General features: G+C 50.0%; 1 protein-coding gene across 6 annotated transcripts in view; it reads left to right on the top strand.

Moving 5' to 3' along the window:
- The window catches only part of MLLT6 (MLLT6, PHD finger containing), a 94,409-nt gene that overhangs the window by 58,615 nt on the left and 12,682 nt on the right, over nucleotides 1-23,112 (top strand). For 4 of the 6 annotated variants that reach the window (XM_019482564.2, XM_019482562.2, XM_019482561.2 and 1 more), the window contains 8 exons: nucleotides 5,275-5,449; nucleotides 6,514-7,107; nucleotides 15,183-15,367; nucleotides 16,497-16,614; nucleotides 20,898-20,964; nucleotides 21,478-21,629; nucleotides 22,014-22,202; nucleotides 22,473-22,561. In XM_019482564.2, coding sequence (XP_019338109.1) covers nucleotides 5,275-5,449; nucleotides 6,514-7,107; nucleotides 15,183-15,367; nucleotides 16,497-16,614; nucleotides 20,898-20,964; nucleotides 21,478-21,629; nucleotides 22,014-22,202; nucleotides 22,473-22,561 — 1,569 coding nt within the window. The remainder of the gene's footprint in view (nucleotides 1-5,274; nucleotides 5,450-6,513; nucleotides 7,108-15,182; nucleotides 15,368-16,496; nucleotides 16,615-20,897; nucleotides 20,965-21,477; nucleotides 21,630-22,013; nucleotides 22,203-22,472; nucleotides 22,562-23,112) is intronic. The other 2 variants (XM_014603631.3, XM_019482563.2) reach the window with 2 other exon arrangements.

Genomic DNA, 23,112 nt, shown 5'->3' with positions numbered 1-23,112 from the left:
TGGCAGGCGAGACCAACCCGGTCTGGGTCTTGTAATCCAAGCCACGATTGCCAAGGCCTCCCTGCACCCACCCAGCACTTCTCACCCTCCCCCTTATAGGTCAGGTGCTGGGAAGGGGAGCATAGGAGGGGAGAGGAATATCTGATTGGACACTTCCAGCTGGGAGGCGGGGAAGCTTTCCAGGTTTCCCACTGTCATTTGAGCCTTAACTGTAGGCCAGCAGGCCTGAGTCTGCCAGGAAGAAGAGACAGATCCTGACAGAGCACTGGGAAACTTTGCTTGCCTTGTCTGGATTTGCAGCAGCTCCAATGGCACTGGCAGCCAGTATAGGAGTCACACTAATTGTTTGCCTCACCAAAAATCAGAGCAAACCTAAATCCCAGAACCTAACAAGAAGCCCTGTCCTCCCCACTCCCAGTCTTTGTATTAAGCACAAGCTGGTGATTAAAGTACAGAACGGAGTCAGGAGATCTGGGTGGAGCTTCATGACCTTTGAACACAGTACATAGGACCTGAGTCTGTCATCAGTGGGAAATCAGCCACTGCCATCCAGGCCTGCAGGACCAGGCTCTTCATCTTTGTTAAATGCGTTTACCTGCCTCTCCAGACAGCTTAGTTTCCTGACTGATGCAAAGAGCTTTGCAACCCTTGGAGAGAAGAGGCTGCAAGTATGCTAAATACCATTAGCTGGGATTTTCCAATGGGAGTCTACTAGAGCTGGATGCATAGTTCACACCAGAATTCAACTGGAGCAGAGTGCCTAATTCTCTTTCCCTCTTAGGGACACCCCAGATATTCTTGTTAAGCAATCTACCTTAGAAGTCCTGCAAGGAGAGGAAGGATGGTGTATAGGGGTGAGTCACTCAGTGGCTGGGTTTTTCAAGGTCTATAGGTACCTCCTTCACTTTGGGACTAAATACCTTTTAAGATTTGACTCTCCACTTCCCTTTGCCTCAGTTCCCCTTCAGCAAATGGGAATAATAGCCCTGCCCTGTCTTACAGGGTCATTGGGAGATTGAGAACATTCAAGACTGAGGGGCTCAGGTGGGCTGATAATGGGACTCATCTAAGGGCCTTAGCTAGACAGAAAACTCTTGCTGCAAGTTTGTTTAACCTCTGGCTACAGATGCATCTTTAAAAAGCAGCTGACCATTAGTCTCCTTCTTGTTGGCTGCTTCACTGTATCTTTTGTCTCACAGAGATCAGGAGAGCTACCACTGTCACTGAATCATCCATTGTTCCCATCCTCCCTGCTCTCCCATCAGTATTAGTTTAATCCAGGGCAAGGCAGTTCTGTACAAGTGTTTTCCACGCTGTATCATTCCTCCCCCCTCCTCCCCCCTTCCTTGTCTCATAAGTGGTTCCCTCTAGTAGCTCATCTCTCCAATCAGGATGCAAAGAGGGGCTCTTCTGATTTCCGATAAATAAATTAATGAATGAACAGTTTAGGTGCTGCAGAGTGTCAGAAGGAGGCCAGGAAACAGGTACAGCTCCTTGGCAATGTTGTGTGACTCAGTGTGTATGTATGTGTGTGTCTGTGTGTGTGTGTATGTGTATGTGTGTGTGTGTCTGTCTCTCCTCTCCTGACTGTTTCATTTCCCTCTGCCAGCTCATGGATTGGGAACTTGTTCTCCCCATCAGGATTTTTGAACTCAGCTGAGAGGGGAGACCTGTTTGGTTAGAAATCTTTTTTTTTTAAGAGATCTTTAAATGCTGCTGCATTTTGAGAGGCAGCTGTCACTTGCTCAGCACTGCTGTGGGCTTCTTGCTCTCCCTCCCCCCATCCCTCCTCCCCCCCCCCCCCACACACATATAATGCATCCTGTAAATTTAATTCTCTTCTGGCAGATTTCACATTGAGGAAAAGTTAATAGCTTTGCAGAGTAAAGGTCTCTGTTCAAGCACAGGACAGGTACCATTCAGGCCCCAGCCCAGCAGGCTTCCTTCATCTTATTTCTAATCTGCTGCAGACTGAGCCCAAGAGACCCTCACTAGAAATCAGACGGGGTTACAATCTTTATTGTTTATTCATCCCTGGACCTACTGTAGGACCAGCCAAGATTGAGGCCCTGCTGTGGCAGGCACTGTGCACAGACACAGTAAGAAAGAAAATCCTTTCTTGGCCTCACCAGAGCTTACGGGAGAGGAAAGTGAGATACAAAGAAGGGCTCTGATGTTCCCAGGCACACAGCACAGATGAGAACAGAATACAGGTATCTTCACTCTAAGAACAGCCTCTTTGTAGAGGCTACCAAGGAGGAGAGAGGCTACCAGGTGTGGCATGTCTGGCTCTGATAGCATCTGGTTTGTGACCCCCAGTGTGTTGCACACAGAAGTCACCAAGACACTCTCCAGGGACATGGGGTGAAATCCCTGCCCCACTGAGCTCAGTGGGAGTTTTCCCATTAGCTTTACTGGGGCCTGGTTTTCATCCCTTGCAATGAGCAACTCTACATCCTATTCAGTACTGGTCACCAAACTGGCTTGGCCCCTCTGTTAACTCCTTTTAATTTTCCTATCAAGATTTATTTTCCAACTTCGATTTCACCCCACCACCCACTGCTGATTCATTATTCACCCTCCGCACTGTCCTCCCCTCCCCTCTTGGCACATTGGATTAACAAGAATGCTCTTTGATGTGGTTTCTACCTCCCTCTTGCTTTACTTATGTAGCATTGTGCACCTTGTAAGTCGACCCAAAGAGATGAGTTTATAGAGGAGTCTTGAGGGCTTTGCATCTACTCCGAGTGCCATCTCCAGGGGCTTGTGGTTATTACAGGCAGTATCTCCTTGAGATGTGAACTTTGCCTTCCCTAAGGCAGCCTGCGGAACAGCCTCAGTGCTTACCATAGCTCCCAGAAACTCCTCCCCCTCCCATTCTATCTTCCCCTGGCAGATGTGGAAGGTCGGAAAGATTTTCATACTCCCTCTGTGTTTATAAATCAAGAGGGCTTAATCCTCTACATCCAGGAGTTTGTGACGAGAAAATACATATCCCCTCCCAATTTCCACCGCTCCCTTCCTCCTGTCTTTCATATTCCTGGCACATCTGGTATGCATTAGGCTGCCAGCTGTTGAACTGTGCAGAGTGATTAAACCAAGCAGGAGGAACAGGGGTCAGTTTTTATCTGGGCATTAATGGGTCTGCATCACAGGCCCATTTGATTAATCCACCCCCAGGAAAGGGCACTTGGAGTTAGAGGCAGTGGAGCCAAGAGCAGGAACTATATTTTTCTGTAGTTTGCTCCTGTTTGCTTTCTGGGGCAATAGAAGAACCTTGTACTAGTTCATGGGTTTTTATTTTGGGCTGGACCCATCAAGTTTCAGAGAGGGTCAAAAGTCTGACTTTGCAGAAGTAGCATCTTGCAGGTAGTGATTTTTGATCTTTTCTGGGCTAATTTTGAACTGGCAAAAGAATTCTTTGTCCCAGCAGAGGTGGCCTGAGGGATCCCTGGTCCCAATGTATCCCCATTCCCTCTTGGACAGCCCACTGGATTTCCAAGTTCCAGGCATATCTGGTCAGTTTTGTTCCACGTAGGTGGATATGTAGGCTTTTCCATGTCCTGAGGTGCTTTCTGTAGCATCTGTAACTGCACTGTGCAAAATACTGCACTGATAATTGAATTTGGTCAACCATTTACTTTAATAGTTTCATGGGAAGATTCTAGGTACCCTTCCTGGTTAGCTACCCTGGTGCTTCTGGAGACAATGGCATGTAGCATGGCACTGAAGAGTAGCGACAAAATATAATGGGGGCACAAATGGAGTTGTACTAATAAATTCATCACTTGTAGGCAGCATGGGGTGTCTTACGTAGAAACATCACTTCAGAAAGCAGGGGATTAATAGTCTTTGAATAGGCATGACCTCACATGGAATATGATATTCCATGCTGGGCACCATTTTAGCAAGAAAGATATTGATATCTCTGAATAGAACCAAAGGAAAATGACTAAGGGACTGGAGAGACTTGCAAGAGCTCATGGCCTGATTTTGACACACTGGTCACTTGCCGAATCTGTTGACCTGAATTGGAGGGGGCCTGTTTGGTGCTTCTGAAACGAAAGCCCCAAGGACTGGAATTTCCAAAGGTTCATAGAAGAAACGATCAAATCCTTTTGGAATTATTAGGCCTCTATGAAGAAAAAGTAGCCTAAATGCATGTAGCTCAGCTAAGAGAGCATGTATGTCTCCCAGCATTGGAAACATGTAGAGACCAGAAAACAAAGGCAAGCTAAATAGGGAGCAGAACTAGAATGAGGGGGTGATCTTAAGAAGAGGGAACAAACTTCCCCACAGTGGGGGCTGGCAGACAATGGAAGGAAGGGTTTCTCAAGGAAAGTAGTGGACAATTCAGTGCTTAGTCCTTTTAAACAGCAGCTTGGACTGAGCATTAGAAACAGGCAGTTTGGAGCAGCCCTGTGTTAGGGGAAAGGCATATGTCCCAGGAGGTCTTTCCCATCTCTAACATCTGTGACTTTGCACATGTGGGTCAAGTGTTGTCAGTGTCTGGAGATTAAATCTATGCAAAATAATTGTCAATGGCTTAGCAATGAAGGGGAGACTGGCAGTGGCCCCAATCACTGACCCTGGTAGGGGTGCAAAAATAGTAGCAGCTATGCTGTCAGCTTGGCCACTGCCATCATCAGCGCAACCACCAACACTGCCACATGTGCCAGTGCCATCCAGGGTGCTCAAGTGTCCAGTTAGGCCTCTGGAGCTAAATGGCCTGAGGATATTCTGAGCATCCCTAAACTCTTACTCTACTCCCCAAAGTTTATGATATCCCGGAGCCTATTTACACAGCAGAAGGACTTTCTGAGTCTGAAGGGAACCTGGATGATATCTAGTTAAGCATCAGAGTCCGCTTTGCATGCTGATCAGGATTTTCTCATTGTATCCCTGTGCTTCCTGGATGTATTCACAGGTGAATACATCCAGGGAGCACAGGGATACAATGAGACAGTCCTGATTAGCATGCAAGGCAGACTGATGCTTCGCTAGACATCACCCAGTTGAAGTCAATGGGAGCTGAAACTATGGAGAGCCTAGGGGTCTCAAGTCCAGTGCCCCCAAAACAGCTGGCATTTAAAAATATTGCTTTTTCCCTCCATTGAATGTGTTGAGGGCATGTAGGAGGAGAATAACCTGGCCGTGGGTTATACCAGGACCATTCATTAGAATTATTTGTCTTAAGGGGAAAATCAACCAAGAGTGAGCTGATACATACACATTGGGCGTGACTGCACTACCCTCTGCTTATTCCCTTTCCAGAGCTCCACCAGCCATCATGAGGGTAATAAGGAGAGCTCTGAGGGCAGCAGATCAGAGGTGAAAGGCAAGAAATCCTCAAGCCATGGCACCAGCCACAAAGGGAAGAAGACGGGAAGTGGAAAAAGCTCAACTGGCTTCAGCTCGGCCGCCTCCAGCGGGACGTTCCAGCCTGCAGGTAATGGATGGATGGCAGGGAGAAGAGAAAGGAGGGGAGACCCAGGGAGGGAGGAGAAAAGTGAGAAAATTTTTATGACACTAGCAAAAGGAGCAAGGATAGCTCCCAAGACAAAGTGCTGGGAAGTGTCTCCCATCTAACAGATAAACTGTGTGGAGAGAAGCATACTCATGGAGTTGTTGGCCCTCTGCAAAACTTCATTGACTTCAGTGAAGAAGTCTGACCCTATGAAGTCCCCTTTGTGGGGCTGACTGGAACCAAACCTGTCCTTCCAACAGGGCAGGTGGAACAGATTGCAGCCATGAAGGAATTCAGACCCACTTATTAAATTCCCAAGCATTGGCTGCTGATGCTTTCTTAGTACAAATGTCCTAGCTGCTCCTGCCTTTGCAGGCACCCGGCTAAAATATATCACCTTAGAAAATAAAGGGTCTCAACTTTAGCCAGCAGCAGGGAGTCAGGATGCTGGGCTTCAATTTGCAGCTTTGCTGCCGACTCACTGCATGACTTCAGTGAAGTGGCTTTATTTCTCCCAGTTCCTTAGTTTCTGTACTCTCTGTAACACTAGTGAACCACCTCCTGGAGAGGTCAGGAAGTTTCATTACTCTTTATATAAGCCCGTTTGGTCTCACCAGGGAAAGGCAGTCTTACTGGGATTAACTCCATGTGGGAGGGGATAAGGAGGTCCAGATGTGGGTTGGAGTCCCTCTGCAGTCCGCACTACAAGGAAAGGAGGATGCTGTATCAGAATAATGGGTGGAGGGGAAGGGATACTGCTCAGAGGCAGCATGTGCAGTACCTGCCCTCCCTTCTTTAGTCTGTGTGTCTGAGCCTTAGGCTTTCGGCAGCACTGGGGATGGACCTGAACTAAAGCCCAGCATCTGCAGTCTTCTGAGCTTCAGATTGGAGTTTTATGAGGTCTGGGTCCAACTTTAACCTGGCCAGATTCTTCCCAGGACCAGTAGGATGACCATATATTTTTCTACCCCTGCTGTGGCTGCCCTGAGGGGCTGAATCGCTGCTATGATGAGTCCCACCACCTCTTTCCTCTCTGCTCTCCCTAGGCACTTCGTGCAGCTCTTTGCAGTGCTCCCAGGACTTTGTGACATTCCCTAAGCTAGAGCAGGAGGAGGAAAAGTACCGGAAGCCCGTCTCCTCCTCCTCCTCTTCCCACTGCTCCCCACTCTATGAAGGGCAGAAGGGGGACATCTTCGAGCAGAAGGTGATCTTCTCTGGCTTTGGCTCCATCATGCGTTTCTCCACCTCGGCTGTGAGCCAGCAGAGGGGCCGGGACACCTCCCCTGTGGACTACAAGGCCTCGAATCCAGTCAGTGGCCCCTCAGGAGGCGGCGGCAGCAGTGGCAATGGTGGCAGCAGCAGCCACAAGCGCATGCCGTCCCTCAGCATCGAGGATGGGGAGGTGCTGAAGGAGAAGAAGCACAAGGCCAGCAAGAAAAACAAGCATGGGCCTGGCCGGCCAAAAGGCGGCAAGAGCAAGGAGGTCCTAGGGGCCCAGCTGGCTGGGTCCACTGCTACCTCTGCCTCCCCCTTCTCTGGGGGCTCCCTGGTCAGCGCCAGCATTGGCAACTCATCCCGCTCCTTCAGCCACACAGGGAGCCTGCCCAGTCTCAGCCTAGAGTCCCCGCTGCTGGGTTCAGGTATGTTCCCTGCAGGATCCCACCTCTTGGTCTTGCCTGTCCATTGCACAAAACAAATGAGCCCCTTCCTTACCAAGGCATTTGGCTGCTGCCCAAACCTGTTGCAGTTCCAGGTTTTTCTCCTTTTGGCGTGCTATGCCTTGAATCTACTTTGGGTCTCTTCCCACCTTCCTGGCCATCGTGTCCATGCCCTAGAATCCATTCCAAGGTCCAGGGCAGGTTTTCTTTCCTGGGAGCTGTGCTGTAAATCCATCCCAAGTGGGCATTTTACCCACTGTTTGCACAGGTGCCATAAAACTTAACCTGACCCTAGCTCAAAATCAAAGGAGCAACCAGGCTGGTTCAGGAAAGGAGGGGGTGGATTTGCACAATCAAAACCAGAGGGTGCTGAAATCTGGACCCCATATGGGGAATGCCGATAAATGGTTCTAATTTTATCTCGCTTTTTAAAAGGAAGTCAATTCTTAATCAGTGAATACCTGTCCTGCTTATTCTCAAGGCCAGAAACTGAGCCATGATCTGAGATGGTTTTTAATACCACTGTATCCATTTGGTTTGGGGTAGGATTTGGTTTTGCCAGTTGAACGGGTCTGGTAGAGCCTTGACATGCTAATATAGCTGTTTTTTTCTTCCTTTTTGGGGATAATGCTGGCAGAAATACCTTCATACCAATATAATTATGTCCATAGAAAAACAGGGCTGGAAGGGACCTCAAGAGGCCATCACATCCAACCCCATGCCCAAAGCAGGATAATCTCTGTCTAGACCATCCCAGACAAGTGTTCGTCTGACCTGCACTTAAGACTGTCCAATGGCAGAGATTCCCCAACCACCCTGGGGAATCTGTCCAGTACGTAACCAGCCTGATAGGAAGTTCTTCCCAATATTCAGCCTAAATCTCCCTTGTTGCAAATACAGCCCAGTACTCCCTGAGGAGTGGGTTGTGCCCCTTTAATTATGCTGGTTGAGGTCAAGAGGTTCCACTGTTTTGGGTCAGCGAGGCCCAAGTCATCCTTCCCACCTAAACAACCCTGCCTGCCCAGAGTGAAGAGCAGAGGTGCCATAGCTTGGCAGGAAAGAGTTAAGGCAAAAAGGCAGAAGGAGGAGCCTGGCGCTATACTGCTGGGGTTTGACACTGTTCTGGCAGCAGAGCTTGTCATGAGTCTATTGTGGGTTGTTTGCAGATGCTCCTATTTAGGTCAAATTAGAGGATGGGGGTATAATTTGGTTGCAAAGTGTCTGGGAGCTGTGGCCCGTTAGATCTGTGCTGGAGTAGGGGGGATGGAGAAGTGGCTAGGAATCAGCAGCTTCCATAGGCATGCCGGCGTAACCGTGGGGCCGTATTTTTCTCCTCCCCTTGGAACAACAAAGACACGTTTCAAAAAGAGGGGAGAATCGCTGCCAGGTTCCCTTTTCCTACGTGCTTGTTCTCCCACTCTCCTCCCCTCCTCCTCCTAGAGGATGTTGGCAGGGACTGGGGAGAAACTGGGCCTTAGGCGGTGCTGCCTGCTGCATGCCTGAGTGGCTGGGGAAATCAGACAGGGCCTCTCCCTCAGCTGTCAGTTCCTCACCTTTCCTTCCTCTTGATCTCACAGCACCTTGCTGCCTGGGGATCAGCTGCAGAGCAGGCTGGCTCACTTTTGAGGGCATGTGGTTGAGTGGTTAGAGACAGCAGGAGCACATAGGACTCCAGGGTTCTCCTCCACTGATCTGTGCCTCCAGGCATAAGAAAGGAAAAACCACCCTATTGTTGCAGCCCCAACATGTCTTGCCCAGTGTCCTGCATTTATGGTCCAGAGTCTTTATGCTGGGCCTGTCCGGACAGATCCATCCTCTGCTGTTCTTCCTTCACCACAAGTTGCTTCACTGCTCTGTGCCTCAGTTTCCTTGTCTGGATGCATAATAGAAGTGTTGTGAGGCAGCAGAAGGCTTTGCCCTCCTCAGAGAAAAGTCTTCCTTCTGTTCTGGGTTCCCAAGTCTGAAAGGGCTCCTTTGTTCATTGCATGCAGGGTCCCAAAATACCAAGGCAAACTCTATGTGACCATGCAGTATCAGCCAAAAGTTTTTTCCCTCCCTTCCATTTTTGGACTCATCGGCTCCTCCCTGGGAGATGTGACATGCCTCTGATGTGATGTTCAACAGTCCGGGCCTCAGCTGGGGGCGCTCCGTGCCCAGTGGGATGGCACACTTGGGTCACAGTTTTTCACGTAGCCACTCTTTTTTTTTGTTTTTTCCTTTTTCTTTTCTTTTTTTATGGTGTTTCACTTTTTGGAAAGCTGAGGTAGAGACATTTCAGGCCTGCTATTTCAGAAAAGCTGAGCGGTCCCAGATCCGGTGGAATTGGTTGGAGGTGTGCGTGATCACTCAGTGCCTTTTGAAAAATCAGGGCAAGATGAGATTCTTACAGTGGAGACATGAAAAGTCTGCAAATACTCAAACTTCAGGCTCCAGTGCAAAACAGAGTGTGAACCATTGTGGAGTCAATTTCCCCCAGTTGATCTGGAATACAAAGGGTTCTAGTCCAAGCATTAGAAAGACCATTTTTTTATTTCCAATATAGAAATCATAGAAAATTAGGGTTGGAAGGGACCTCAGCGGGTCCAACCCCGTGCTCAAAGCAGGACCATTCCCAACTACAGTAGACCCCCGATTTACATGAGTATTGCATTCCGGGGGGATTTCGTGTAACTCTCCCCATAGGAAATAATAGCATAGTGAGGGGTTGCGTACCCCAGACATACCTTAGTCATAGCATTTTTTCCCCTTTTCCTCAGCAGAATCACCTTTAGGAAGCACATCTAGCATCTCACCTATGCATCTTGAGATGCCGCTACCACAATGGTGGCACAGCTCCGCTTGATTCTGCCTGCAAATCTTGTGAGGCATTCGCGTATATATGCGAATCTCATGAGCGTTTGTGTATATGCACGTCATTCGCGTATGTCAAGGGACATTTTCCAGCCCAGACTCTAATACAAAAAAAAAAAAAAAAAAAAAAAAAAAAAAAAAAAAAAAATCGCATAAATGCGAGACGCGCATAAATTGGAATCGCGTATGTTGGGGGTCTACTGTATATCATCCCAACCAAGGTTTTGTCTGGCCAGGTCTTAAAAACCTCCAAGAATGGAAATTCCACAACTGCTCTGGGTAACCTGTTCCAGAGTTTTACTATCCTCGTAAGGAGAAAATTGTTCTTAATATCTAACCTAAACTTCCCTTGCTGCAACTTGAGGCCATTCCTGCTTGTTCTGTCATCTGCCAGCACAGAGAACAGTCCAGCTCCATCCTCTTTCAGACCCCCTTTCAGGTAGTTGAAGGCTGCTATTAAATCCCCCCTCAGTTTTCTCTTCTCCAGGCTCAATAAGCCCAGTTTCCTCAGCCTCTCCCCGGAAGTCATGTGCCTCTCACCATTTATGTTATCCTCCACTGGACTCTCTCCAATTTGTCCACATCCTTTCTGTAGCAGGGGGCCCAAAACTGGATACAGAACTCCAGATGCGGCCTCATCACTGCCGAATAGAGAGAAATAATTGCTTCCCTGAATCTGCTGGCAATGCTGCTACTAATGCAGCCCAGTATGCCATTTGCCTTCTTGGCAACAAGGGCACACTATAGGCTCATACTCAGCTTACTGTCCACTGTAACCCCCAGGTCCTTTTCTTCAGAGCTGCTGCTTAGCCAGTCAGTCCTCGTCCTGTACCAGTGCATGGGATTGTTCCATCCTAAGTGCAGGACTTTGCGCTTGTCCTTTTTGAACCTCATGAGATTTCTTTTGGCCCAGTCCTTCAATTTGTTGAGGTCTCTCTGAATCCTAGCCCTACCCTCCCACATATCTACTACTTCCCCCAGCTTGGTGTTATCTGCAGATTTTCTGAGGGTGCCCTCCACCCCATATTCCAGATGATTAATGAAAGTATTGAACAAAACTGAACAAAACTGGCCTGAGGACCGATCCCTGGGGCACTCCACTTGATACTAGCCAACAGCTACACATTGAGCCATTGATTACTACCCTTTGAGCCTGACAATCCAGCCAGTTTTTTATCCACCTTACAGTCCATTCATCCAACCTGGACTTCCTTAGCTTGCTGGCAATAACATTGTGGAAGACAGTATCAAAAACCTTGCTAAAATCAAGGTATATCACATCCACTGCTCCAATTGTGCTTTGAGCTTCCTGGTTTCATCCCTGCATGTCTGAGCAATACTGTTACACACCTCGCTAATCATTTGTCCAAGTTTCCACTTCTTATAAGCTTCCTTTTTGTGTTTTAACTCATGGAAAAGTTCCCTGCTAAGCCAAGCTGGTCTTCTGCCATACTTGCTAGTCTTCCTGCACATCAGGCTGACTTCCAAGGGGAGTTACCTGCTTATGAGTTCCCCGAGTGTGACAAAGTCTTCTTTAGTGAAGCCCTTACTCTTCAGGGTCCTTACTCTGCTGCTGTCCTTCCTTCCTTTCCTCAGGATCCTGAACTCAGTCATCCTGTGGTCACTGCTGCCCAAGTTGCCATCCACTACTACATTCCCCACCAATTCTTCCCTGTTTGTGAGAAGCAGATCAAGAAGAGCATGGCCCCTTGTTGGCCACTCCAGCACTTGCACCAGGAAGTTCTCCTCAATACTCTCCAAAACCTTCCTAGATTGCCTGCGCACTGCTGGATTGCCCTCGCAGCAGATGTCAGGGTGATTGAAGTCCCCCATGAGAACCAGAGCCTGTGATCAGGAAATTCCTGTTGACTGTTTGAAGAAAGCATTATCCATCACTTCCTCCTGGTCTGGTGGTCTAAAGCAGACATCCACCTTGGTATCACCCTTGTTTTTCTCCCCTCTGACCCTAACCCAAAGACTTTCAACAGGCTTGTCTCTAGTTTCATACTGGAGCTCTGAGCAGTTATGCAGCTCTTTTACATAAAAAGCAACTCCTCCTCCTCGTGTCCCCGCCTGTCCTTCTTAAACAGTTTGTACCCATCTATAATAAGTGGGCATCCCAGGGCTGGTCTGATTGTTGGCCCGCCCACTTGTTTCAGGGCTAACTGGCCCCCTACCTCTCCTGCCACACCTTTGATGAAAACAAAATAAATTTGATAACAAGGCAGGAGGCTGCCCAGTTACTTGCCCTGATGTCAAAGACCTATACACAGCTCCAAACCTACCCTTATACCATGTCCCATGCCTTGCAGATGGCATCCCTGGCCTCACACCCGGCCTGAGCATACATAGCCTAACACCTGGCCTATAATCCAGTGTCCTCACACTAGGACTCGCATTTCAGTGCCTTACATTGGGACTCTCACTCCCATGCCCCCACACTGGGCTCACAATCCCTGTGCCCTCACACTGGGCTCACAATCTCATTTACTCAGGGCTCCCAGCCCCTCCCTTTCCTTGGGCTCCCTGCCTGGCTTGGGACCATCTTGGTCCCCTCATGCTCCCACACTGGGGCCTCATCCCCTGGCTGACACTGGGCCACAATCCCCTTGCCCCAGGAGCTTCACACCCAGCTCCTTCATGGTCTTGGGGCCCCACCTCCCTGGAGCCTCACACCCAACTCCTTCATACATCTCAGGATTTGCTGTGAGCCTGGGCTCTGCCTCAGGTCCCTTCACACAACCTGGGACCTGCCTCGAGCCTCAGTGTAAGCCTGGGCCCTTGCTTTGTCTTTGGGGTGTGCTCCCCTAGCCTTTCTTCTCCATGACAGCGGGGGCTGAGGCTTTCTGGCACCCCATACTCACCCTTCACTAGGCACAGGTGTGGCATTTCCTGGAGACTGCCCCGCCACCGGCAGTCCCACCTCACCATCCAGCCCCAGCAGGGTGTAGTTTTAGGTCATGCCCCAGGACCAGGAACCTCCTGCTATCCCCATAGTTCCTGCCCTGTACCTCCAAGGTATGAGCAGCATCTCCAGCCAGGTGATATTCTCCCCTTGGCTGCTAGCAGCAAACTGCTGGCTCTACAGCTCAAGGCCTGCTTTTATCAGCAGCAGCTGGGCCCTGTTCCCAATCAGGCAGTTGTACTTGATTGGGAGTGCAGCCACCTGCAGGCTGCTCTGCTGCTCCCATGCCCCTGTGAGTAACAGAACACAACTTGTGCTCTGTTACACCATCCATGACAGTGCTCTAGTCATGTGAGCTATCCCACTATGTCTCTGTTATTGCAGTTATGTCATAGTTCTGTGACTGTGCAAGGACTTCCAGTTCTTCTTGCTTGTTTTCCAGGCTCTGTGCATTCGTGTACAGGCACCTGAGGTAATTAGCCAATTGCCCTACTTTCTCAGGAGAATGAGAAGGCCTCCCCTGTTGTCCCTTCCTGCTTGTGCTCCCTCCAGGTCACCCACTTACCCACTTACCTCAGGGCTTTGGTCTGTATCCCCTGGCAAACCTAGTTTAAAGCCCACCTCACCAGGTTAGTGAGCCTGTCTTGAAGATGCTCTTCCCTGTCTTTGTCAGGTGGATTCCATCTCTTCCTAGCAATCCTTCTTCTTGGAACAACATCCCATGGTCATAGAAGCCAAAGCCCTGCAGGTGACACCATCTGTGCAACCACGCATTGATCTGCAGGATGTGTCTTCTCCTGCCTGGGTCCTTCCTCTTGACCAGAAAGATTGAAGAGAACACAACCTGAGCCCCTGTTCCTTTCACCCTTGTACCCAGAGCCCTGTAGTCACATTTGATCTGCTCAGGGTCACCCCTAGCAGTTTCATTGATGCTCACATGGATGAGCAACATGGGGTAGTAATCAGAGGGCCAGATGAGTCTCAGTAATCCTTCTGTGACATCTTGGATCTGGGTTTCGGGCAATCAGCAGACCTCCCAAAACAACAGGTTAGGGCACCAGAAGGATGCCTTCATACCCCACAGAAGGGAGTCTCCAACCACCACTACCCATTGCTTCCTCTTAGTGGCAGTGGTCTCAATTGTCCCAACCTTAGGGATGCCTGGCTTGGCCTCTTCCACCAACAACATGCTCCTGCTCCTCCTCTGTTGCTAGAGCTTCCTATCTGTTCTCCAGGAAAACCACTGCAGGTGGAAATGAAGACCTGTGTTTGCAGCCAGAGGTCAGAAGCTTCCAGCTTCCATATTCTTGGGAGTCCATGTCCTCTTCCTTCTCTAGTGCTGCCTCAGTCCTTCCTCCACAGTCCTAGAGGTCTCCTCCACCATCGAATCGATTAAGTCCTCATGGTGGAGGATGCTTTGGAGCCTTGCCACTTCCTCCTGTTGCTCTTTTGCCTGCTCCCTGAGGAACAGCACCAGGAGGTATGGCTCACATGGCAGATGCTCCCCAACCTGGCTGTCACTGGAAGGAGCCTGCAAGCCACGGTCTCCACAGCACCAAACCAGGACCTGGGTGGAAGTCTCAACAGTGAGCTGTCCCACTTGGACAGTCACCTCATAGGTGTAAGCTGCGGAAGAGCTGGCAGCAGTGGCTTTGGCATCGCAACATCCTCCAGCCATTTCTCTGGATCTCTTAATCATCTCACCCAGTATCCTAGAGCCCATCTGTACCATTAAGGGAATTTGGGACTGATGTTTGTACTCTGAAGGATATTCAACAGCACATACTAACAATTAGAGAAAACAGCCCCCCCCCCTCCGGAGTTCAGCTGTCACCCACTCCAGGGCAGCTCTGGAATGTACAGAACACGTCATACCAGTGTAGCTTGCTGTAGCTGCGCCTACTAACCTGGCATCTCTGGAAGACGCCTTAGTCAGGGGGGGCCAACCTGCAACATGAGTGACACAAGTGGCACAGGCAGCCTCTGTGTGGCACAGGGCAGATAAGGGGGGCAGCATAGTGGCAGATAGGGCAGAGGCAAAAAGCAGAGCAGCAGATTGAGTAGGGAAAAGGGATCAGAGTGGCATTTGGGGAGTGTGCGGGGCTAATTTTTGGCACACCTGCTAAATAGGTTCACCCCCGCTGCTTTAGTGCAATGAATGTTGCAGGCCTTGATATAGGGTCAATGAGTGAAATCCTAAGGCCTGTGTTATATGGGAGGGTAAACAAAGTGATCCTCTGATCTTTCAGTTCTGACTGCCCAGCAGTGAGCTCTCCAATATGTTATCCTCTCTTCCATGCAGGGATCTACACCAGTAACAAGGACCCCATTTCTCATGGGGGTGGGGTGCTCCGAGCTGTATGCAGCACCCCACTCTCCTCCAGCCTCCTGGCACACCAGGGCACCTCATCTCTCCCACAGCTCAACCGCTCTCCCTTTGCCAGTACCATCCCGGCCTCCTCCTCTTCCTCTGTCTCCACCACCCAGGTAAGGGCACTGGGACTGGAACACACAGCAAGAGTTAGTTTGGGCTGGCCCCATAGCCTGGCAATGTAATGCAAGCCTGGGAGGCACTGGTGGCCTTGCAGTTAGGAGCAGTGTTGAAGAGGATATATGGCCCTTCCTCCAGAGGGGAGGGAGGTTGCCACGTGATTCCTGAACATGAGGGAGACCTCACTTCCTGCACCCCAACTCCATGAATGGCTCAAAAGGCCCCAGCTGTCTTTCTGATTCTGGTGATTCAGCAGAGTGCTGCTGATGACACTCCTTCTCCTTCTGTTGACCACCTGTGGTCAGACAGGACAGCCCTGTGGACAGATACTAACCTAGGACTCAGGACCTCTAAACTCACTTGCTCTGCCACAGGCCACTTGTGTAATCTTGGTCAGGTCACTTGATTTTGGACATGAGCAGATGTGGAAATTCTGTTCCATGGAGTGCTGCTGATGGTGATCCTCCTCCTTCCTTCCCTGTCTGTGATTGGAAGAGTCCTGTGGTTGGAACCATATCTTGGGACTCAAAATCCATAGGTTCAATTCCTTGCTCTGGCCTCTTGTGTACCCTTGGCCAAGCTGCTTGATTTCACTGGACGTGACAGCCTACATATGCTTAAAAATCAGGCTCTTAGCTTCTCTGTGTCTCAGCCCCTACCTGTGCATGGATACGAGCACTACCCTGCCTGAGGATTAAAAAAGTGTAACAGTATTGGTGAAAATGCAGTAACACATGCTGTCAGCTAAAGTAACACATACAGGCTCCCTGGAAGGTTTGTACTCTAGTATGTGCTAAAGCCCACGTTGCTGCATCTTCACCGCTGTTGTTACCTATACTAGTAAATGAAGCTTGCATGGGGCTGTTACCACCTGCTACAACCATGCCTTAATTCTGCAGCATGGATGTGACAACTGCAGAAAGTGCTCAGACACTATGTCCCCAGGTGGGGCATATAAGCACCAAAGATGGATAAAGTGTGACCATACGCTGGAAACTAGGTGTGAGGCAAGTGTTGCCAAAGGGAGAACAGCTCTAGGAACTTGGAGGCAGCACAGGAATGTACGGTTGGTCTCCCTGTGCTATTTAACAAAGTCTCTCTTCCTCCTTCATTTCCCCTATGCAGGTGTTCTCCTTGGCAGGATCCACTTTCAGCCTCCCCTCCTCGCACATTTTTGGCAGCCCCCTCACCTCAGGGCTATCTATCAACCCTCTCCTGAACCAGTCTGAAAGCAGCCGGGCAGGTACGTGAATCGGAAGGTATGTGAGTTTGGACCTTGGAGAGGGTCTCCCTGGAAGAGTCGAGACAACTGCATCTGCTGTTTGAACCTTTTGTCCCCTCCTTGCTTGCTCCCATCCCAAGGGCTTGAGGCAAGAGGGCATGTGCTGGGAAACCTGAGCAGTTTAGAGTAATGGCTTTTGTAGCTTATGCTGTCAGAAAGGGCAGTATGAGTATTAGAAGAGCCTTTGCCTGGGATGCTGGCAGGTCCTGGGGGTAGAGGATTCCTATGGCAAGAGCAACCCTGCCGGTTCATCCATGGCAGACTGCTGGCACATCTACACCTGTCCCCATCTGTCCTGAGTGGGCCTACTGTTGAGCACAAATCCTGCCCCTGTATCCCAACTCCAGAAGATCCACTCCAGGGGTGTCCCAGGTAGTTGCTGTCAATCTCTGTCTCTGATGTGGTTCAGAGCAGCTAAGGGCATGACTTCTGGACATAGGCAGGAGGTACATGCCCAAAAGCAGTACTTCCCAAAGCAACAGGGACAGTGCAGGCAGACCCTGCATGCCTTTGGACTTGTGCTAGCACCAGGCAAAAATGCCTTTTACCTTGAACATTTGCAGAAAAATAGTGCCTTGTTCTCTGCACTAGAGCTGCACAAAACTAGTGAACATTGCTGGATGTTTTTATTCAAGCACATTTCATTGTTTCAACCGCCAGTGACAATTTTGCCAGGCGATACCTTGCCCTGTAAGAATATAAGAAGTGCCATGCTGAGTCACACCATTGGTCCCTCCAGCCCACTAAAAGATCTTCCCTTTGCTTTTCATTGGATGGTTTCATATCCCTTCAGCTCTGGCTATGAAATGCAACAAAATCTGCTATTTTCATATTGAAAACATGTATATTCCAGCCCTGGATTTGACCTTCTACTCAGAACAGTCTCTTCTTTTTTCCTCGTTTTTTCTTCTCCCAAACAGGCTTGTTTTCCTTGGAAAACTTCCTGTTAATGAACAGAAAACTTTAAACATTTATATACATTTCCCCAGTCAAATGGGCCCTGGTCCTTAGTTTGTAGCACAATGCGAAGAAAAACACCCTCCTCCCTCCCCCCGATTTCCAGCTGCTTTGCCTTTGTTGTGACAATTTCTTGCCCTTCTAGATCAGAACTTTCAGGAGCCCGGCATGTTGGGTGCTGAACCCTTGGGGAGAATTTAGCCAGGCCACCCAGCTGCCATTGCAATTAAGGTCCCTGGAAAATCTGGTCTTGAGCTCATTTTGAAAGTCAGCCCCTCATGTGCAAAGCCCAGTGGTTTGTGCAAGAGTGCATGGCTGAATGTGGTGCATGTGAGGATGTGCATGCTTCCTCGTGAATTGGGCCAGACGCATGTGCTCATGGAGAGGACATATAACTGTGTATGGCATGCAGTTTTGATGCTCATGTCCATGTATGTTTGTAGCTGCTTCTATCTACCTGAGTGTAATGGTATAATTGACACAGTGTCCAGAATTGAATACAACAGCCCGTACTCATACCATTTGGCTGTCTAGAGTTGATAAGGAAGAAAAGTTTTAGAAAAAGATACATCCTGTAAATGTCCTGTGGGCGGGGAGAGGAAAAGGTACTTAAGGCACACATCCACTCTAGTATGGGGACAGGAAGTGAAAGTAAAGATTAGCTTTGTGGGGACAGTCTTGTGGTTCATTCAGATGCTGCACTGGGACATGGGAGACCTGGGCTCTATACCAGCTCCACTGCTGACAGCACACTCATTGCTTACAACTAAACTTTCAGGAGTATCCAATGGACTGAATTCTCTCTAAAATCTGACCTGTAATTTCAACTTCTGGTGTTGCTCAGTCAAGATCTGGTAAGTTGCAGAACATGCTTCTTGCAGATACAGAAGTCTAAAGCCTCCATCTTAGAGCAGCTCCACCCTCTGGGTTAGGTTTCTAAATGTCCACATCACCACAGCATTTCTCCTGTGCAGCAAGAAAGTTGTGTTATTAGAAACTGAGGCAAGCTAAATAAGGCAAGTTCACACAGGAAGTTTTCAGCAGAGCAAAGACTTAAACACTATAGTCTTTCAAGTCCTAAGTTAACACCCGAACCACTGCACCATCCTGCCTCCTCAATACTTTGTTGCCTGGGGATGGGCTTGACCTATCAGCCTTCTCTGGCAGGTCTCCCTGAATCTCCTTGTCATTCCTGCAGCTTTGCAAAGTGCTCCCTCTGATAGCTCAGGCATCTCCAGGTGCTGTAGAGTGACCTCCAAAAAGTAGCTACCCTGAACAGAAGGAGAGAGTTGAATTTGGCTAATAGCAAGACATTCCTGTCTGGATAGAGGGGAAGGACTTCTTCCATTCTATATGTACTATGAGCTTCTCAGCTGAAATACCACTGAGCTGGTGCCTACTTGGACTCAACAGCAGCTGTATTTTTGACTTCTCAGCAGTGCAGGATATAGCCAGTAACTCATGCCCTGCTTGGGGCATTGCCCTGTAAATCAGGGGTGGGCAAAATGTGGCCCACGGGCCGGATGCCACCTACCAGGCCATTCTGTCCGGCCTGCAGGGCCCCTAAAAAATTTAGAAAATTAATATTTTTCTGCCCCTGGCTGCCTGTCATGCGGCCCTCGATGGCTTGCCAAAACTCAGGAAGCGGTCCTCTGCCCAAAATAATTGCCCGCCTCTGCTATAAATCATACCACCTCCACTGCCCTGCAGTGTTCCCTGCAGGAAACTTCCTGAATTCTTGCATGGAAGGAAATGCCTCTTATTGTGAGAAGCAGAGGGGAGGGCACATCGACCAGCTGGCACAGTCTCTAGTCACAACATCTGACACATACCAGACTGCTGGAGAAAGCGTGTTTGCTGAGTGGCAGACACTGGGGGTGGGGAAGAGAGTGTGAATGGCAAATCACTCTGCTCTGCTTTGGAATCTGGGAGCTTTCTGTGGGTCAGAGAAACACCACCATACACACAGCCTAGGACTTTTCAATGTATCTGACTCCCAGAGATAGGCCTGGATTTGCCAGGAGCTCAGCACAGCCAGAGATTGAGATGTTTTGAAAAATCTGGCCCTCAGCATCACAAAGGGAGTTGAAATACTGTCAAAAATCTGGCCAATTACTGAGGTCCCTTAAGGAAAAATGGGGAGGGGCTGCTGGGTCCTGTGAAATCTGAGCTTGGAGTCAGGAAAATTTGGCACAGGATGACTCTTCACGTTGTGTGTTTCAGCAACTCCTCTTGGCTCTGAATCTTTCCGGGCATTTTGCACACAATTAAGGCTCCCAAGCCCTGCAAAGCAAGTCTGGTCCCCCTGGTATGGATAAAGGAAGTCATCCTCCCTGTTGCACACACTTTCACATTGCAAACCAGCCGCAGTGCTGGAGAGGGAACCTCAGAGTACTGATTCAAGCATTTCAATGCCAGACTGCAACAACCTCCCTGACGCATTGAAGTGTAAAGAAATTGTGTGCCCCTTGTGAGTTAATGGATGGTTGGAGAGAGACCAGAGCCACAGGGACAGCTGAAGCCAGTGACTGGCAGTGTTTTCCTGTGATGGGCTGGAATGGGCCAGTTTGTGTCCAAGGCCATTGCTATCGCTGTTTCTCCATGCTGCTGTTTTTTTGTGCTACCGTTTCTCCCTGCCACCCAGCTGCAGCTCAGCATGGGAAAGCTCCCAGCAGCCTGGTCACAGCACAGTACAGCACAGACAAAGCCCCCATCACCAAGACTGCCCTGTCACAAAAACCTGCTGATGCTCCAGTTCCATGGGCTGGATCCAATGGTTCTGTAGGCCAGATCCAGCCTGTGAGCCATAGGTTGCTGACCTGTGGCCTAAGCTGTAAGCTCTTTGGAGCAGAGGTGGGACACAAGTACCATAGAAATGACCAGCTGTCCCAGATTTAGCAGTGTAGTCAGTGCCAGCTATAGCCCTGGCCCTGTCTCAGAATCTTGCTTCTTGCTCATGCCTGTTTGGAGAGGGGGCATTGCCAATCCGCAGTCTTCAGGGTATAATGCACAGACCCTGCTGCCTTTGCGCACCATTCCCTCCTCCCCAAACTATAAAACACCCCGGCTGTTGCATCTGCGCAGATGGAGAAGCAGGAGGAGCTGTTATATAATGACAGTGGAGAGGAACTACTCAATGCTGGCTGCCATCTAGTGGAGGCTGCAGCACTGGCAGGCAGCCCTTTGGCACAAGCTGGTAGGTAACCCCTGCCTTGGCAGGCGGCAGAGGAAAGGGCTTGGACCCTTTTGCAATGCCTTGCCTGTTTTTTTTCTATTTCCTCTCCCAGAACCTGATCTGGAAGACTGCAGTTTTGGCTGTCGAGGGACCTCCCCACAGGAAAGCCTCTCCTCTATGTGAGTGCCTTTCAGTTGTCCTTTTCTGATGCTGCAGGGGCTGGGGTGCTGCCGCAGCTAGGAGTGCATGGTGAAGGAAACATGAGCCAAGTCTGCAGGCTCGGAGAAAATCCTGATGGGGAGGGAATGGAGGCAACTGCATTCTGGTGTGGTGCAGAGGATAGTGGGCAGGGAGTGGGACGGGGCAGAGATACCTCCTCCAGCATAAGGTGGGGTGGGGGATGAGGGGAGTGAAGGTTGCCCAGCACTGAAAGTGGCTGAGAGGTTTGGAGAGGAGCCGAGGAGAGGCAGAGACAGACCCTTCTGCTGCAGTACAGAGGATTTGGGGGAAGGACTGGGGACTGTCTTTTCCAGTGCAGGAAAAAGGAGCTGGGTGGGGGTAAGAGGGATAGAGACTGGGAGACATAGGGGATGGGGGGAAGGGATGGAGACAGCCCCTCTTAGTGTGGACTAGAGAGGGATGGGGGATCAGTGCCCAGTGTCTGACAGCCCATCTCCTGGGCTGCTCCCCAGGTCCCCTATCAGCAGCCTCCCTACCCTCTTCGACCAGACCGTGTCCTGCAGCAGCAGCGGGCAGCTGGAGAACGTGCCCCAGGCCACCCCCAACATTGAGCAGCTCCTGGAGAAGCAAGGCAATGGCGAAGCGGGTGTAAACAGTGAGCCACGTAGGGAGCAGGGAGGAGAATTGTCTGGGGGATTCCCAAATGGGGATGGAGGCCCAGAGGAACCTGTCCTCAGCTTCTGCTTTATGCCTGTCATGACAAGGGCTGGGGCCCTTCCCTGCCTGCAGGGGAGGGAGCAGGTGGTTGGGGCATGGAGGCTGCAGGCTTAGCCCAGCTGAGTAGGGGGGTTTAGGAAGAGAAGCACTGATCTGTGCACAGGTGGGAAGGACAGTAGGAGGGCAGTTGGGGAGGGGCTGGCACAGCTTGGTCCCCCTTCTCCAGGACCATTCTGCTGTGTGTGCAGTCAGCACTAACCATGCCCCCTCCCCTCATGCCCCCTCCACAGTGCCTTTATCCTGCCCTTCTTCCTGTTTTCACTTCCTGCAGTTGTGGAAATGCTCAAGGCTCTGCACTCCTTGCAGAAGGAGAACCAGCGGTTGCAGGAGCAGATCATGACCTTGACAGCCAAGAAGGAGCGCCTGCAGCTCCTCAACGTCCAGCTCTCTGTCCCCTTCCCAGTGGTGACCAGCAGCAATGGCCCAGCCAGCCAGGCCCAGTACATCTTGCCTCCCACTGGTAAGAGAGCAGCCTCACCTCAGGCATCAAGGGACTATGGGGAGGACACCCTCTATGTCACTTCTTAATAGTGTCCTCAGAGGCTGCCACCAGCAGCCCCTTTTGGGTGGGGGGAGCAGAGTGATGGGGAAGCAGTGAGGAGAACTGGCTTCCTAATTTATTGAATTTTTTTGCTGCCATGATGTGCATAACCCACACAGGATCAGGCCACTGGCCCTGGTAACACTGAGCCTGTCCCTGTCGCTTTATCATCCCATCTCTCCTTTACAGTGTGCACCAATGACTCCCTGAGCATCAGCAAGAGCCCTCCCTGTAAGAACAGCTTTGGGATTGAAAACTCCCTCTCCACCTCCTCCGAGGTACAGTGCGCTCCAAGAACCTAGAGGGGGGAAGGGGCTTTGATAGATTAAATCAGAGGAACACCCTCCACTCCTGCCACCCTGAAAGCAGGAAAATAGGTAATGGTTTGTGGGGGCCTATAGGCCTCAGCCCAAACTGTGCTAAAAAAGTAAAAAGGTAGGCAAGACAGTGGGCAACAGAAACGTAGAGAAGTAGGGCTGGAAGGGACCTCCAGAGGTCATATAATCCAACCCCCTGCCTGAGGCAGGACCAGCTTTATCCAAACCATCCCAAACAAACCATAATCTAACCTCTTAGTAAAACTACCATCAACTCTGACACAGCACAAGACCTAACACCCTAAAATGCCACAGGTAAAGCAGGGGAACCATGGCAGCTAACATCCTGCTGCTGTAAAAGGTTGTTAGTATACACTCAAGAGATCCCAGGTAAAGGACTATGCCCCCTGCTCCAGAAGAAGACAAAAACCCCCACAGTTCATTCCAGTCTGACCATAGGGTGAAATTCCTTCCTGACCCTAAATATGGTGATTGGTGCAACTGTGAGTGGA

Source organism: Alligator mississippiensis, chromosome 4 (genome assembly GCF_030867095.1).
Source record: "Alligator mississippiensis isolate rAllMis1 chromosome 4, rAllMis1, whole genome shotgun sequence".
Lineage (NCBI taxonomy): Eukaryota > Metazoa > Chordata > Crocodylia > Alligatoridae > Alligator > Alligator mississippiensis.
This window is presented reverse-complemented; position numbering and strand designations above follow the sequence as displayed.